We start from the raw sequence: 18,902 nt of genomic DNA on the forward strand, positions 1-18,902 counted from the left end.
ACCTCCTTATCCCTGCTAGAAAAATTCCTGTATATCATTGACAAGACACCATGAGCTACTCTTGCAGCTCGTCTGCACTGCTCAGAGAACTTCATATCTGCCTGCACAATTACCCCCAGGTCCTTTTCATTCTCCACCACTGTCAGTGTAGTACCGCAGAGTTGATACGTTGCTCTGGGGTTACTGTTTCCCATATGTAGTACTTTACATTTGTCAATGTTAAACTTTATTTGCCACCTCTCAGCCCATCTGTTCAACCTTTCCAGATCCTGTTGCAGCAGCATAGCGTCAGTAGTGTCCTTAACAACCCTGCCAACCTTTGTATCATCTGCAAACTTGGACATTAAACTTCATATCCCATCATCATCATTCATAAACACCGAAAACAACAACGGACCCAACACTGAACCCTGAGGAACTCCACTAATAACATTAGTCCACGTTGAGCAGTGTCCATTGATTACCACTCTCTGTCTTCTGCCACTCAACCATCCCCTTATCCATAGCAGCAATTTGCCTCCAATGCCACACTGCTCCAATTTGTGCAGCAGTCTTCCATGTGCAACAGTATCAAAAGCCTTTCTAAGATCCAAATATATAATATCAAAGTTATTCCCTGCATCCAGTTCTTTTGTGACTACATCATAGTATCCAATCAAATTGGTCAGGCAAGACCTGCCCTTAACAAAACCAAGTTATTCCCTGCATCCAGTTCTTTTGTGACTACATCATAGTATCCAATCAAATTGGTCAGGCAAGACCTGCCCTTAACAAAACCATGCTGCATCTGAGCTATAACTGAATTCTTGTCTAGATGATCCTGCAGTGCTTCTTTAACCAGTGCCACCATTAAATTACCTGGAACAGAAGTTAAACTAACAGGTCTATAATTACTTGTGTCAGCCTTTGATCCTCCTTTGTGAATTGGGGTTACATTTGCACATCTTCAGTCTATGGGTACCTCCCCTGAGTCCAAAGAAGCTCTCATAATTATGGCTAGCGGTTTGCTTACTTCCTTTGCTGCCTCCTTTTATATAACTGGATAGATCCCATCCACCCCAGGTGCCTTTTTTATGTTTATTCTCAACAATCTCTCCTCCACTTTCCTCTCAGTTATTACAAAATCATCCAGCTCACTGCCAATGTTTACTTTACCTACATCATTCTTCTTCCTGAATAACTCCTCATGCGTGAATGTAGATGCAAAATACTCGTTTAGATTGTTAGCCACCTGAGCAGGATCCTCAACTGTTGAACCATCAATATCCAGTGGACCAATCTGATTCGTCCCTTTCCTTCTTGAGTTTAAATATGTAAAGAACTATTTTCTGTTTTTCTTTGCATCCTTTGCCAAGGATTTTTCATAGTCTGCCTTTGCCTGCCTAATCTCCTTTGTGACTTGGTTACAGACCAACTTATACTTTGTATCTATCATAGGCTTCCATGTCACCCATTAATTTGTATGTATCCCATGCATTTTTCTTCTCTGCCACATGTCTCATTAGTTCTCTTAGTTGGTATGTAAAGCCTGGTAGCCTCCAAGATTAGTTCCTTGAATGCTTCCCATTTTGAGTTTGCTGTTGGTAACATCATCAGTTGGTCCCACTGTATAGAATTTAAATACTGTCTCAGACCATCATAGTCGCCTTTACGAAAACAAAAACCCTTCCCTTTACCTCTGATGGTAGTTACCTCCTTGAGTAAATCCCACTTCAACACACTGTGATCACTGCCACCTAGTGGTTCATTTATCTGCAGATTCTTAATGCATGAAGAATCACTTCTGATAATCAGATCAAGAGTATTGCTCCCTCTTGTTGCCTCACGAACATGCTGATGTAGAAAACAATCATCCAATAAATCCACAAAAGCCTTGCTAGTGTGCGAGTGACCAACCCACAAATTCCAGTCAGTATCTGGGAAATTAAAATCCCCCATTATAAGACTCTCTGATTTACTGGCCCACTATATTTCCCTGTACAATATCTTATTATACTCATCAGAGTCATTAGGCCTATAGCACACTCCTACTCTCAATTTTGATTTCCCTATGCTTATGTCACACCAAACTGACTCTACACTGCCCTGTCCATCGATGTCGACTGGCTTCACTTCCTTGGACTTTATGTGTTTCTTAACTAATAGCATAACTCCTCCTCCCCTCCTGTTCTGTCTATCCTTTCTATACACATTATATTCCCCAAATTCCAGTTCCGCATTACTTATATCTGTGTGACACCACGTCTCTGATATCCCAACAATATCTGCCTTTGATGTTTTGAGCAATACCTCAAATTCATCAAATTTATTTACCAGTTCATCAAATTTATTTACCAGTTCATCAAATTTATTTACCAAAAGGATTTACCAAAATATCTGAGACAAAAGGATTATTGTTAATTAATTACCTTGCACCTAAAACCACAGTTACAGGGAAACATTAAGCCAGCATTATGCCAAAGTTAAAAGGTTGCAATTCGGAAGAAAATACAAGGAAAGTTAGGTCAACAGGTTTTACTTCTCCATGACAGCACCTGTGCACAAAGCCTGAATTGCACTGGCTAAAATTCACAAATGTGGATTTGAACAATTAAACCACTCGCCATGCAGCTCAGATCTGATCCCAAGCAACTATTATTTTTTCAGAAATCTCAAGTCTCATCTTCGTAAAACCCATTTTAAAGATGATAAACTGCTAAAAGCAGCTATGAAAGCTTGGTTTAATGCTCAACCCGAAAAATATTTTTTTTGAAGGATTAAACTCTTTGCAGATTAAATACAATTAGTGTATTGAATTTCAAGGGGGGGAAAAAAAAAAAACAATCAGAATTTTGTACATATGTCTTTTTTCTCTGTTCTAGGAGTGTGTTATAGGTCTAATGAGTACAACGAACAATTGTACAGAGAAATAGTGGGCCAGTAAATCCAAATGTCTTATAATGGGGAATTTTAATTTCTTATAATGGGGAATTTAATATTGACTGAAACTTGTGGGTTGGTTGCTTGCACACTAGCAAGACTTTTGTGGATTTATTGGATGAGTGTTTTCTGCAGCAGCATGTTCAAGAGGCAGCCAGAGAGAGAGTAATCCTCTTGATCTGGTTATCAGCAGTTATTATTTGTGCATTAAGAATTTGCAGATAAAGGAACCACTAGGTGGCAGTGATCACAATGTACTGATTTGGATTTAGTTAAAGATATAACTACCATCAGGGATAAAAGGAAGGGTTTTTGCTTTCGTAAAGGTGACTACAGTGATTTAAAAACTACAGACAGTTTTTAAATTCTATACAGTGGGACCAACTGATGTTACAAACAGCAAATTCTATATGAGAAGCATTCAAGGAATTAATTTTGGAAGCTGCTAAGCTTTTCATACCGATTAAGAAATATTGTTGAGGGTTTAGGCCTAAATGGATGTAAGATGAATTAATGAGACTTGTGGCAGAGAAGGTAAAGGCATGGGATGCATATAAATTATCAGATGACACAGAAGCCTATGGTATATATAAGCTAATCAGTAATCAAGTCACAAAGGAGGTTAGGCAAGCGAAGGTAGATTACGAGAAATCTTTCGCAAAGGATGCTAAGAAAAACAGTAAGGACTTCTTTATTTATATAAACTCTAGAAGGAAGTGAATGAATCAGGTTGAATTAATTGATATCATTGGTTCGATTGTTGATGATCCTTCTCAGGTAGCTGACAAACTGAATAAGTATTTTGCATCTACATTGACAAATGAGGAATTCTGTTGGGAAGTGGAGGACAGAAGCCTATTAAACTCTAACCAGGGAGCTTTATGATTTTGTAATAACTGAGAGCAAAGTGGAGGAGAAATTGTTAAAGTTAAATATAAGAAAGGCAACTGGGGTGGTATGGGCTATATCCAGTTATATTAAAGGGGGCAGCAAAGGAATAAGCAAATCCTTAGCCATAATCATGGGAGCATCCTTGGACTCAGGGGAAGTCTCCACGGACTGGAGATGTACAAATATATCCCCAATTCACAAAGAGGGATCAAACGTTGACACGAGTAATTACAGACCTGTTAGTTTAACTTCTGTTTCAGGGAAAATAATGGAGTCACTGGTTAAAGATGCATTACAGGATCATCTAGACAAGACTGCAGTAATAACTCAGACACAGCATGGGTTTGTTAAGGGGAAGTCTTGTCTGACAAATTCAATTAGGTATTATGATGTGATTACAAAGGTACTGGATGCAAAAAATAATTTTGATATCATATACTTGGACTTCAGGAAAGCTTTTGATACTGTTGTGCATGGAAGACTACTGTACAAATTTTAGTAGGTGCCTCCGTAGCCAGGTGGGAAGGAGCAGCAGTGCGTAGCACACGCTTCTTGATTAGACCGGGGTTCGAGCCCGTCACCACCAAATACGGAAGATGCGGAAAGGTCAGAGAATGACCACCGCATATCCCGGAGCAATATGGCCTTAGTTGCTAATGCTCCTAAAATCCAAACAACAACAACAACAAATTGGAGCAGTATGGTATTAAGGGCAAGTTGCTGCAATGGATAAAAAGGTGGTTGAGTGGGAGAAGACATAGAGTGGTAATCAATGGATGTTGTTCTTCGTGGACTAATGTTATTAGTGGAGTCCCCCAGGTTTAAGGTTTAGGCCTAAATGGATGTCTGATGAACTAATGAGACTTGTGGCAGAAAAGAAAAATGTATGGGATGTTGCATGAATGTTGGGACCACTGTTGTTTTGTATATTTATCAATGATATTGGTGAAGGTATATCAGGTTTAATGTCAAAGTTTGCAGATTATACCAAGGTTGGCAGGGTTGTTAATGAAGTAATGGCAGTGTGCTACTGCAACAGGATCTAGAAAAGTTGGGCAGATGGACTGAGAAGTTGGCAGCTGAAGTTTAACGTTGACAAATGCAAAGTACTGCATATGGATAGCAGTAACTTAAGAGAAACATACCAACTGTGTGGTACTAAACTCAACCAGGTGGAGAACGAAAAAAGACCTGGGGGTAATTGTCCAGTCAGATATGAAGTTCTCTGAGCAGTGCAGATGTGTTTCCAGAGTAGGTCATTGAGTTTTGTCAATGATATTTAGGAATTTTGCTAGCAGAGACAAGGTGTTGATTAGCCCTTTGTATAAGGCAGTGGTCAGGCCACAGCTTGAGTACTTCATACAGGTCTGGAGGCCTCATTTTAGGAAGGATATAGACAGTGGCGGACTGGTCAGGGTGTCAGCTTGCCCGATGGCAAGTGCAATAACCCTTGCAATAACATTAGACAATATGTTAAAAATGTTAATGACCTTTTAGTAGCTTGAAAATATAATAGTTGTGGGTGGGCCCCCTTTGTCTCCTGGCAACCAATATTTTTAGACCCAGTCCGCCACTGAATATAGAGTTGCTTGAGCAAGTACATAGAATGGCAACAAGATTGATGATGGGAATGAAGGGGTGTTCTTACCAAGAAAGGCTTATGTTTTGCAAATTGCAGTGTCTGTAAACTATGCACCTGCGAGGTGATCTGATTGAGGTGTATAAGGCCATGAATGGGTTGAGCAGGGTCAATGCTGATTGGATTCTTCCTCTTGCTCAGATTACAAACCTGAAGGGGTAAAAATTCAAATTGAGGAAATTCAGTTGTAGAATAGATGTGTGGAAATTTGCTTTTAGCCAGCGAGTAGTTGATAGCTGGAACAAACTTCCATCTGTCGTTTTGGAAGTTGATAGCTTAAATAAATTCAAGGAGGAACTGGACAAAATTTTAGGAGGAATGGATGTGTGATATATATATATATATATTTTTTTTTTTTTTTGGGTGATCTACATAAGTTTTCTTTCTTGAATCATAAACCTCTATTACTACCACTACCAATCATATCAAGGTCTTTCGTTTAGTTACAAAGCAATATTATTTTAACAGGTTAAATATTCAGCCTTTTTTTTTCCTTCTTTTTTTTTTTAAAGAGGTATTTTCTTGATTTAGGAAAGGGGAAAGATGGTGACCAGGAAAGAAGACACACAAAAGGCTGCAATTGTAAGAGGTCTGGTTGTTTAAAGAATTATTGTGAATGTTATGAGGTAACTTTTTCTTTCTTTTTTTTTTTTTTTTTTTTTAGCTGCTGTTAATTGTGTTTTACAATAAGCTAGTGATATGATAAAAAAAAAAAAATTTATATGCATTTATTGTTATTTGTTTGTATTTAGTTTTATTATCACTTTTCACAGCTTTGAACATATAAATATTTATTTAAAAAACCTCTGTTTCATTTAAATTAATTACTTCAGATATTAGTATTAGAATGGCTAAATGATTTGTTTTTCAGCATCTGCCAAAAAATATTAGTTAAATTATACATACTGTCAAAAAAAGTGGCCATCCAATTAATTTCCCCCTTGAATTGTACTAAACTACTGCTGGTAAAAAAAAAAAAAAATAAAACCACTACTGTGGTCTGGTTTTGAGCAAAACAGGTGAGGAATGATTCTAGCCTCCATATCAGTCATTTTAACTCATCTTTTTTTTTTTTTTTTTCTTTCCTTTCTTATGGGAGAGAACCCTCCTCGGTGTTCATTTTGTCAAATACATCCTCATTGAATGATTGAACATTCAGATATCCAGAAATCCAGCTTTACTTTTTTATCCAACTTGCAGAAACCACTAATCTTATGACACATTCTTGGTATCTTGAAGAACTGTTTCACTACCAGAGATGGATAAATTTAAATAATAATCTCTAAGCAACATAATATATAAGAACTAGTCACAAATAAAGTATGAACAGGCACAATTTGGCCCAGGAGGTTCTTGTAAATCTCTAACATGACGATAAAAACAGTCTACCTCAGCTTCTTTAGAAGATAATATATTCCAGTGATCTTTAATTGGAATTAACATCCAGTAATCCTCATGCTTCTTGTGGCGCACAAATCTTTTTGTTTGAACAAGGAGATAAAATGCTGTCTATCTACAAATTTTGATACACCAAAAATATAAAAACTTGGGGGAAACAAGTAATAAGAAAGAAAGTTGATAGTCAGTGGCGTAACTATACCAATGCAGCCAGTGCGGTGCATTGGGACCCAAGACTGAAAGGGGCCCCACTGTCCTCCTGCCCAAAACAAAAAAAAATTTAATTGAGCAAAAATGTAAGTTTTTTTTTTAGTTATGTTTGTGATAAAATTTACTATGTCTACGAACAATAATTTTTTTTCACACGAAGCATGTTTATTGTTAGCTAGCTGCACAGCACAAGCGAAACTGCAGTGAATAGAGATGAAATGTTATTGGCTGCTTCCGAGGCAATTTTTAAGGATTTGTGACTGTGGGGACCAGTCAAATAGGAGCCCACTTGATGGGGTCATTATTATTGAGTATAGTATTACTATTTCACCTGTAATATATCGAGTATTATTGGGGGACTATGCAGTTGGGCCTGCAGGGACCCCCCCCCCCCAGAGTTTATATGTCAAAAGAGTCCCTGGCCGCTTTGCAGTTGGTTTCATAGAAGCTGATTTCACCATCATAGAAAGCAAAGAAACTCTGAACTCTAGCACCCCTCACCCAACCTTCTCCCATAGTAAGATAGCAGATTCATGATTTCCATTTAATTTGCAGAATTTATTTTTCATTTTTATATTTACAGAATTTAATATTATTTTTGTTTTTATATTGTATTGATAAAGATTTTAAATACACATTTACCGTTGTATTGTTAATTTTTTTATTTTTACCAAAACAAATATTTCCAGTGGGAGGTCCATTTTTTCTCATTACACCACTGTTAAAAGTGTTTTGACTGCTGGTTGATTGGAATGAAGAACAGTTATTTATATTGAACATTGAATGAAGGATAAGTCAAAGAAAGAGTAAACATAAATGCTTTAATCTAAATATGGCAGAAAGTGGCCACAACCCACAAAAATTTTACACTTCACACTAATAATTAAAATAGTAAACAAAGGTCGTGTGCTTTAATCTGGAATTTTAAAATAAATAAACAAACAGAGAAATCCAGAAGTGCTGTTCCAGGAATTATAGCTTTTTATATAGCTGATTATAGCTTTCCACAGGACTTTAAGTAAACAGTACCCTTGAAGAAACCATTTTGCAGTTTCTATATTCAGAAATGGTTATGTAATTGTAAAAAAATTGATTTACTTGTTTTTTTCTGGTGATTACCATATACCATGTGTTGGAATATTTTCTGAATCATGGAATCAAAGAAACAAAAAGCTTGTTTAAAGTTATCCAAGATTAGATTAGTGAATACTCTTTATCGAAAGCAGGCACCTCCATAGCCAGGTGGGAAGGAGCAGCAGTGCGTAGCACACGCTTCTTGATTAGACTGGGGTTCGAGCCCGTCACCACCAAATACAGAGGATGCGGAAAGGTCAGGGAATGACCACCACATATCCCTGGAGCAATATGGCCTTAGTTGCTAATGCTCCTAAAAAAAAAAAAAACCAAACCAAACCAACCTTGAAAGCAAATCTGTTTGTTTTATTTCTCAAAAATCTTATGATATGCTGTCATGTCATGAACAGTGAACATTAAGCCAGATTTGATTGTTCCACTGTTGAACTCAGAAAAAGTAAAATTTGCAATTTAAAAATCTCTTTAATGGATTATTGAAACTTCTTTCAAAGAAAGAAGTTTCAATAATTATTGAAAATGCATTCAAAATAGATCAGGAGGGCATGCCAACTATATAGTGGCTAAAATTGTAAAAACAGGAAGGCCTTTTAGCATCACTGAATTTGCAAAGTATGCAAATTCATGGTTTGTATGAATGCTAGGTTTGTCTGAAGTGTATGCTAGTGTATGCTAGGTTTGTCTGAAGAAGACTGTCCAGATAAGGAAAAAACTTAAGTTGAGAGCAAAATTATTTGGTAATTATGGATTCAACAACTGCACACAAATGATGTGCAGTTGTTGATAGAGTTTGAAGAACTGATCATTTAGTGCAGTAAGACCTCACTATTTTTTTGTTCCTGGAAGTAAAGGAAGCACTTGTTTCTTTGGAATTGAGTTGAGAAAAGTTGAAAAGTATAACAAAAACTGGTGGGAAAAACACCAGTTTTTTCCACCAGTACTCTGGGCGTACCTGCAGAGAATCTAAAACGTCAGTTCTACCATTTTGTGGAAGATACCGAAGCATAGTATGACAATGTTCTCTAGTTTTTTTTTTAACAGTCAGATTGTTGAATGGGGGTGGAGTCCTGTGAAGATTTTTTCACTTATGATCTGAAATAGACATTTTCATGGCAGAGAAATACGACAGTTATCAGATAATAAATGGATCTTAGATCTTTCTTTTACAGTGGACTTAACAAGTTATCTTAATGGGCTTAATGTGAAACTTCATGTAAAAATAAACTATTCTGTAACCTGTTTTTTGAAGTTAAAGTCTGAAATAAAATTTAAAATTGTACAAACATATTAATGAACAAAACTTGTACCAGTAACCTTGCAAAACTGCTATGGTAACTTTCATCAAATCAGTGACTGACAAAAGCTGAGAAGCAAGTTTGTTGCTGTCATTCATTGGCTCCAAAATGATTTTTACACTAATTCAATTAAAATATGCATGTTTCAAAATCGTTTTGAAATTAAAACTGGTGAGGTGTCAGCACAAATGGAGATGATTGAATTATAAAATAAAGACCCTGAAAGTTTTTTTTTTTTTTTGAGGGAAAATTACTGCAGTTTTACGCTGGTTTCCCCACCAAGACCCTCTCAAAACAGCTGATCACAGCATTTGGTAGCACTTCACTGCGAACTACAATTTTTGCTGGTCAGCATATGCATTTTATGATGCATATGACAAAAAACCTACACTGTGCTGCCACTTTATTAGGTACACCTACTTAGTAGCGTGTTGAGCCTCCTTTAGCCTTCAAAACAGCCTGAATTCATCTAGGCATGGATTGAACAAGATGCTGAAAATGTTGTGCAGGAATGGAGTACCATGCAGACATGAGTGTGTCACGCAGTTCCTTGAGATTCAACGAAGGTGTAGGCCTGCAGCAAATAGCCCTTTCCAGCTCATCCCAAAGATGTTCAATAGGATTGAGATTCGAAGACTGAGCGGGCCACTGCAGGAAAGAAAAGTCATTGTCATGTTCCTGGAACCATTCCATAGTGATTCGGGCTTTGTGCACTGGCGCATTATCCTGCTGGAAGTAACCATTTGCCTGAGGATAAACTGTCAACATGAACGAATGCACTTGGTCAACAACGATGTTTAGGTACGAAGTGGCATTCAGATGTGAATCTATGGGTATCAATGGACCCAACATGTGCCAAGAAAACATTCCCCACACCATAACACTGTCCCCACCACCTTGCATAGTAGTCATCAGACATGACAGGTCCATGGATTCATGTTGTTTTTGCCAAATTCTGAGCCTTCCATCAACATGATGCACCAGAAACTTTGACTCATCAAACCAAGCAACTGTTTTCCAATCCCCAATAGTCCAGTGCTGCTGTTGCTGTGCCCACAGAAGGCATGCTCTCTTGTTCTTCATTGATAACAAAGGTATGCAATGTGGCCATCGACCGTAGCCCATTCACGACAAAGTGCGACTAGTGGTCTGTTGCAATATTTTGTTCTGCGCACCAAGGTTGTATTCTGATGTGATGTGCGACATTGTGGCCCATCTGTTTGCTTGCACAATTCTACCCATCCTCTCTGACCTCTCTCATCAACAAGTGATTTTCTTCCAGAGGAGTGCCGTTGAGAGGATGTTTTCTGTTTGTTGCACCATTCTCGATACACCCTTGAAACTGTGGTGCGTGAAAAGTTCAGAACTGCTGTTTCAGAGATGCTTTGTCCGGCACATCTTGCACTTACTATCATGCCACGTTTGAAGTCTGTTAGATCACTCCTTTTCCTCATTCTTGCTACGGTTTGTATGTTAACTGATACTAGAAAGGTTGTTCTGCTGCATTTATATCCACAACTGTGGTCATGCGACTTGCAGCATTGTGGGACAAACCAATTGTATGCACAGCAGTGGTGTACCTAATAAAGTGGCAGCGTAGTGTAAATAACTAACATAAGCTAAATGATTTCAGATTAAAGCAGTAATATATATAGTTTGTGAATCCCATACTTGGATATTTCCTGTTACCTTCTTTAAATTTTGCAGCTGTATATCCTTGCATTTATATGGGTTGTATCAGGGACTGCAATCTGTTTTACTGTGTATTTGAGAGATTTTGATGCGATGACTTGTTTGTATTGTACTTGTGTTAATTTTTTAGTTTTTATAACACAACCTGCCACTTACCTTTCATCTGATAAATAGCTTCATATGCGAGACCTGAAACACTGCCTATTACAGTGGAGGTTACCAGACAGGTGTGAACTGAGGTTGAGGTGTGGCATCCATATCACACAGAGAAAGGCTACCCTTCAGTGTCACCAGGAGATACTAGGTGGTCGATGACTCTCATCATCCAATGCAATATCACAACTTTGTGTATTGGACATTGAAGTGGTAAAACCATGTTTAGCCTCCAGTGCAAAGCTCCGGCAACACCTAGCTCCTCCTGCAAGTAGTATGAGTAATCTCTTTTGCGGTTATGATGGGCATCATGGTAAGACCCGCTATTGCTTACAATTTGAAGGTACAGCTCTAAAACAGCTATTGCAGGCTGGACTGAACGTGTTGGTAACTCTCTAGGAGGCATCTAGATGAACTATAATGTCTTTTCTCTGGAAGCTAGTGACTGGAAGGAGCCCAAGTAATATGTCTAGGGGCTGTGTATATTCCTTCATACATGTTACTCTCCTCTAATTTTATTTTTATCCACTGATTGCATCATGAATAGTCAAATTATGACTATTCCTGACATTATTACCAGAATGCTAGGCAATTCTAATGACATCAATGCTCTTGATCTTTTTTCTTATCAAGTCTTCAAAGTACACAGTCAATGTTAGTGGTCCTCTAGGCACCTCACATCACACCTTGGAGAGGAGATGGTCTCTTCTCCATTGGAGCTCCTCTCTCTCTCTCTCTCTCTCTCTCTCTCTCTCTCTCTCTCTCTCTCTGCTATTCTCAGACTCGTGATGTCTGGCTTACTGGAATGCAAAATGGGTTGATGTGTACAATTTTTTTTTTTTTTTTTTTCGCCCCATTAGTTGGCTCACTGTTTAAATCTTATGATTCCAATGTTTGCTCAGATCATGTCAGGGAAATTATTCTGAAAAATTAATTTTCTGCCTACATTAAAGTATGCAACAATTACACTGAACAACAAATTTTGAGTCATATCTTGTTACGGGCATGAAAATAAGTTTACTTTATAGATTTTGGGGTGCTAAACACAGAAATAGTGTTTAAAATGGCAGTGATCCAACTGGGGGGGGTAAGAATACGAACCATACACATCATACCATTTTTGTATTCCTGTAAGGCAGACAACATGAGTGAGAATAGCAGTGAGAAAGAGAGAGAGAGGGGGGGGCTGCAATGGAGAAGAGACCATCTCCAAGGTGTGATGTGAGGTAAGGGTATGAAAGTAAGTTTACTTTATAGATTTTGGGGTGCTTAAAATGGCAAATTGGCTCTTGTTTTTGAAAAAAAGTAGTTTTTCTATTTATACAAGGTATTTTTTATTTATATGGCAGTAAGATGTAGCTACGAATATACCTGTATCGAACACTGGACCTTTTCGCCTTTCACTTGTATTCAGTTTTGGTAGCATCCTTTTTCACCATCCAACAATAATTGGCTAACGTGGCGGTACACCATTTGCTTTTGAATCTTTGTTTCATCGCTGCGATGTCTTGATGGAAGCGCTCACTATGTTCATTGCTGACGGCACCACAGTTTGGCTTGGAAGAAATCCAGGTGTGAATGCTAGAAATACTTCTTCAATAACATGTTGTACCCCAGTTTTTCGTAAGAAGTAATGAGATTTTCCATAAACTGCCTGTAGTGGCAGGCTTTAACATTTCCTAGAAAACCAATCGAAACATTTCGAAAGGCTTTCCGCACTGATTTCTCGCTATCACTAGGGGCGCATTCAAACTGTTAGTCTTTGAAAAGTTGCCTTATTTGTGGACAAATGAAAATGCCTGCCTTAATCTTCTCTGTACTAAGTTTTGGGAATTTTTCTTGCAAATGTGTGAATGCAGGACAGTTCACTTCCAAAGCCTTCATGAAATTTTTCATGAGCCCAAGTTTGATATGGAGTGGTGGAAGCAAAACTATTTGAATATACCAGATCTTCAAATGCTACATTCCTCATTCTAGGTGTTAATGATTTTCTTTGAGGCCATCTCTTCTTGTAGTGCATATCCTTGGAAAGACTATCCTACACACAGAGAAAGCAACAATACTTAGTGTAACCCTTTTGCAGTCCTAATAAAATGGCAATTACCTTTAAATCACCACATATCTGCCACTCGTACTTCTGATAGATTACACCTAAGAGGATGTTCTCCATGTTTGCATAAGTTTCTTTTGTGTGGATGGTGTACGCAAGATGTATTGAAGGTAACATATTTCCATTGTGTAATAACACAGTCTTAAGGCTAATGTTAGAAGCATCTATAAATAGCTGCCATTCTTTGGGAATGTGCCTAATGTTCATTGCTACCATTAGACCATCAACATCCTTAAAAAAAGTGAGTTTGCCTTCTGTTTGATAGAATTTAACATAGTCTTTTTCGAGTATGAAATGTTGTTACTTTCACAGAATGATCTAGAAGATTCCACTGTTGTAGCCTTGAGGCCAAAAGCTCTGCCTTATTCTTTGGCAGTTTGAGACCCCTGATGAGGTCATTAAGCTCACTTTCTGTGATCTTATGTGGTTCAGAAGGATAAAGGTTTGGACAAAATTGTGGATCCTTCGATGTAGACAGCTGCTGTACTTCTTTGTGTATATCAAATTTAAATTTTTAAATTTGAATTTGATATACACAAAGGAGTACAGCAGCTGTCTACATCGAAGGATCCACAAGTTTATGTTCATCAGTATCTTCATCAAAGCGTACAGGAAAGCTGTTGGGTGGTTCAGGAATACCATATTTTCCAGCTTATAAGACGCACGGGCATACAAGACGCAACCTAGTTTTGGCCACATATTTTGGAAAAAAAAAAAAATAATAAATAAATATTTCTCCAAAATAATAAAAATAATATTTTGGAGAAAATAATAATAAAATTAAATACAGTAATATATTTTTCTCAAAATAATGGTATACGCTTGGGTAAATGTTCAACCAATAATGAAATGTTTGTTTCTGAAAAAAGCTGACAGAAGTAACGTAACAGAAATTCTTACTTACCCTAAGACAAATATGGGTGTTACTTTCTCTTCGTAAAAGACACTTGGAATTGAAAAATCCCGATCCAGTCTAATTAGCCCGCCATACCATAAAAGTGCGAGATCATAGAGGAATACCATAAAAGCGCAAGATCATATTATAGAGGAAGCAAACACATGGGAAAACGAAACAAGTTTTTACTTATGTCTGATTGTGAGATTCATATCACGCAGATTTCAACAAATTTTCCACGAAAAAAAGATTACTGGTATGTATTGTTGCCATAGATTGTAACCACTTGTAATTGTTTAAAATATATTTCAACAGATAAATCTTAAGTAAAATTGGTGTGAATTTCAAAGGGAAGTTTTCAGAACTCAGTTTATCGGCACTGCGTCATCGAAAATGCATTGCCGGTAGTCTTTAGGCTTAATCTGACATTGACCATATAAGACGCAGGGTGATTTTCCGAGTATTTCTTCGCGAAAAAAACTGCGTCTTATAAGCCGGAAAATACAGTAGGTAGTATTTCACTGTGAGGCACGGGATGAATTGCAAATGGTATATTTGGGTACATCACTGTTCACTTTTTCTTCATTGTCATCCCTTTTCTAATTGGAGGCTCCATGCAGAAGTAACTGTCTGTGACATGATATGTTGGCTCCCTCCATATCATAGGCACTGCAAAAAGCATAAAACGTCCCTTTCGATTCACTCATGCATTGAGTTTTGATGAAAAGGTATATGTGTGGAGCCCAGCAATTCTTGTCCTACTTTACACCCCAAGTACAAGAAATAAGCCTTTTTATGACTCGAGTTAAGGGGTGCTTTCTTGAAGCTAATGTGACTTCTCCATATATGTAACAGAAGTCATCTGGAATATTCACACAATTACGGGGCATATTAATCTTACACGACATAAATACTGCGCAAAAAGTAGAAATCTCACCAAGAACACTCGTACCATTGACAGAACAAATCACCCAGTACCCAGCCATATTCAAGGATTACTGCAACAGAGTTGAAAACCACTCGAGGTGACAACAACTGATTATGTGATGCAGAGCAAGGCGACAGTTGCCAATCACGTGACAAGAAGGTGGTCATATTGAAACTGCAGTGTTGCCATGCAATTGCCAAGAGCTGTAGTTGATAATATCTCACTAATATGAGACTCCACTAATATGAGACCCCAACTGTAATTTGAAAACAAGAGCCACTCGACAAATTTTAATGTGATTTGCGTGTTCAGCAGCATAAAATTAGTCAAGATTGGGTATTTTTTGTTTTCATAACACTTCGTGTTGACCAGTGTTAAAAAACCATTATTAATCTATACAAATTTGATTTGAAATTATATAAAAAACATTATGGGAATCCTCTTGTTTGAAACTTTACTAGACATGTTGGACAGACAACTTGTGTGATCGAGACCCGCTAATATTCGTAAAATCGGAGAAATGCTAAATTATTATGATTTTCTCTTGTAGAGAATCATAATAATTTAGCATTTCTCTGATTTTATGAATATTAACAGGTCTCGATCATACAAATTTGTTTGTGAACAAGCCAAACATAGAAAGCTTGCTTCTTTCAAATGGTAATCACACATTCTATTGCCAAAGGCATTGGTTTCAACTTCTGTCCATTATACTTCCACCTCTGCCATACCCAGTAGTATGGCAGGAGGTGGTTTACCAAGTGTCTCTTGTGATATTCCAACAGAAGAATTTTAGAAAAATCTTGATACTTAGAAAACTCCAGATCTTGGTGGCGTGTCTCCCCTTGTTTTAAATGTTCTGTGTCACATTTTTATTTTTATTTCAAAATTTCCTCATATCCAGCCAGTTCTTAAAAAAAGGTGACATCTCTCCCTTCCAGTTATTTTCCCATTTTACTTACCTCTACTCTTCCCAAAGTAATGGAGGAATCTATCAACTGGCAATTTTAAATCTATCTGAAAACACATGATCAGTAATTATTAATATAGATTCCATTGGCAGGGACCCACTGGTGATGTGTTTATTTTTGTTACTCAGCTTTGGACAATTTGTACTAAAAAAAAAAAAGTTGAAAATTTTGAAACTCAAGCAGTTGCTCTTGACGTTTCTAAGCCATTTTGTTCATGTTTAGCATAAAGCTCCCAACTTATGGACTGCTAGGTCTTTTTTGCAATTGGGTATCCAATTTTCTCTCTAACTGCTCACTGTGGATATGCTAAATGGCCCTATCTTCTAATTTCTCCACTAAGGCAGGTTTCCTGAAGGTTCAGTTCTTTCTCTTACTCTTTTTCTCCTGTATATTAATGGCCTTCCTGCACCATCTAGAAAACTTATCCATAATTTTGCTGTTAAGGCACACTACATTCAAACTTCCAGTTTGAGAAATCTTGCCCTATATAAACAGCTCAAACTTCTCAAATATCCACCTTCCATTCCTTAAATGCTGATCTCCTGGTAATTCTTTAATGAGCCAAAGAAAACTTGGTTAACTTCAGACCTTCAAAAACTGAGTCCTGTCTTATTTCTCGCAAAAATGTCTGCTGCTCTATGTTGATCTTTAATGACACTCAGGATTCTAGACAAGAACATGTATCTCTTTTGGGATTAGACCTGACTTCTTATCCCTCTCTCTTGGCATAAGCCTCAAATATTACTTCCTCTGAATAAAAAAACAAAAAAAAAAATAATAAATAAATACCGTATTTCCCCGTGTATAAGACGCACCTTTTTTCGAAAAATTTGGGGTCTAAAAACTGGGTGCGTCTTATACAGTGGTTATAGATTTTTTTTTTTTACTTGCATTTCCCGCTTTTTTGCACTTGTTGTCTTTGCGCTCATTGTTTCTCACTTGTTACCGGTATATTAGGTTACGTTTTGCCATGTTCTGCCCAGAAATGGCTCAGAAAAGATTTTCGTACAGTGCTGAATTCAAGTTAAAAGTGATCCAGTTTGCAAAAGTGGGAATTCGTGCTGCTGAATGTAAGTTTGGTCCTCCTCCAACTGAGAAAACAATCCGAGACTGGCTACAGGAAGAAGAAACCCTACTGAAAACGCCATGCTAGAAGAAGGCCATTAGAGGCAAGTCAGCAAAATGGCCTGATTTAGAGAGGGAATTGAAGATATGGATTGAGGAGCAAAGGGCAATTGGAATTCCTGTGTCCACAAAGATGGTTCAGCATGAGGCAAGAAGAATTGCTGATGAAAACGAAGTTACTGATTTCAAAGCAGGACACAATTGGTGCTTCAGATTCATAAAACGGAATGGACTAAGCATGCGTACACGAACCAGACTTGCCCAAAAGATGCCTGACAGCTATGAGCAGAAGGTCCTTGAATTTCATCATTTTGTCATTCAATGTCGGAAGACACGTCAGTTTGAGTTGGGACAGATTGCAAATATGGACAAAGTCCCCCTTCAATTTGATGTCCCAAGTAACAGAACTGTTGAAAAGAAGGGAGTGAAAGCTGTAACTGTGAAGACAAGTGGACATGAAAAAGAGCCATTATACAGTTGTTCTAGCTTGTTGTGCCGACGGAACCAAGCTGCCTCCTATGCTGATTTTCAAATGCAAAACAATGCCAAAAGAAGACATTCCTCGAGGAGTGATTGTCCACGTTCATGACAAGGGTTGGATGGATCAGGATGGGATGAAGATCTGGTTTGAGAAAGCAGGAGACCAGGTGGGCTCTTACGCAAACCTGCCCTATTGGTGCTTGATCAGTTCAGGGCACACATAACAAAAAATACAAAGAAGATTGCTGCAGAGCAAAAAACAAAACTTGCCGTCATACCTTGACATCCCTTGATGGTAGATGGCTCTGTCTTCTAACTTCACTAATGCCGGTGTCCCCCAAGGTTCAGTTCTTTCCCCCACTCTTTTCCTCTTGTATATCAATGACCTTCTTCCATTGACTGGAAATCCTATCCATAGTTTTGCCGATGATAGCACATGCATTCAGCTTTCCATTTTGAGAAACCTTGTCCTGCTCAATCAGCTTCAACTTCTCGAAAATCTGTTGCCAATTCCTTAAATGCCGATCTTCAGGTAATTCTCCAGTGGGGCAAAGACAACTTAGTTGATTTCAACCCTTCTAAAACTCAGTCTTGTCTTATATCTCGCAAAAAGGATTTCTTCTGCTCCTATGCTTATCTTTAGTGACGCTCCGATTTCTAGGCAAAATGATATATCTCTTTTGGGGATTACCCTGACTTCTAATCTCTCTCTCTTGGCACAAGCACATTACAAATATTGCTACCTCTGCATCTAAAAACTTGGTTTTCTCTTTCGCTCTCGGCGTTACTTTTCTTCCAAACAGCTGCTCACTCTGTATAAATCGCAAATCTGCCCTGCCATGGAATATTGTTCCCACATCTGGGGTGGTGCTCCCAAAACCTCTCTCAGGCTTCTTGATTCCATTCAGAAGAGGGCAGTTAGGTTAATTAATGATTCATCTCTAACAGAGTCTCTCCACTCGCTTTCTCATAGATGCACTGTTTCTGCTGCATGCCTCTTCTACAGATACATCCATGGGCACTGTTCTTCTGAATTGGCTTCTATAATTCCTGCTCTCTCTTTCAAAACAATCCGAACACGTGCTGCCACCAGCCAACATCCAT

General features: G+C 37.9%; 1 protein-coding gene across 3 annotated transcripts in view; it reads left to right on the plus strand.

Annotated features, from left to right (window-relative positions):
- LOC150083665 (protein lin-54 homolog) overlaps positions 1-18,902 on the plus strand; it is a 270,775-nt gene that overhangs the window by 216,445 nt on the left and 35,428 nt on the right. For all 3 annotated transcript variants that reach the window (XM_090378108.1, XM_090378106.1, XM_090378107.1), the window contains exon 10: positions 5,981-6,075. In XM_090378108.1, coding sequence (XP_090234234.1) covers positions 5,981-6,075 — 95 coding nt within the window. The remainder of the gene's footprint in view (positions 1-5,980; positions 6,076-18,902) is intronic.

Source organism: Mastigoproctus giganteus, chromosome 7, assembly GCF_048544385.1.
Source record: "Mastigoproctus giganteus isolate SK-2022 chromosome 7, ASM4854438v1, whole genome shotgun sequence".
NCBI classification, from domain to species: Eukaryota; Metazoa; Arthropoda; class Arachnida; order Uropygi; family Thelyphonidae; genus Mastigoproctus; species Mastigoproctus giganteus.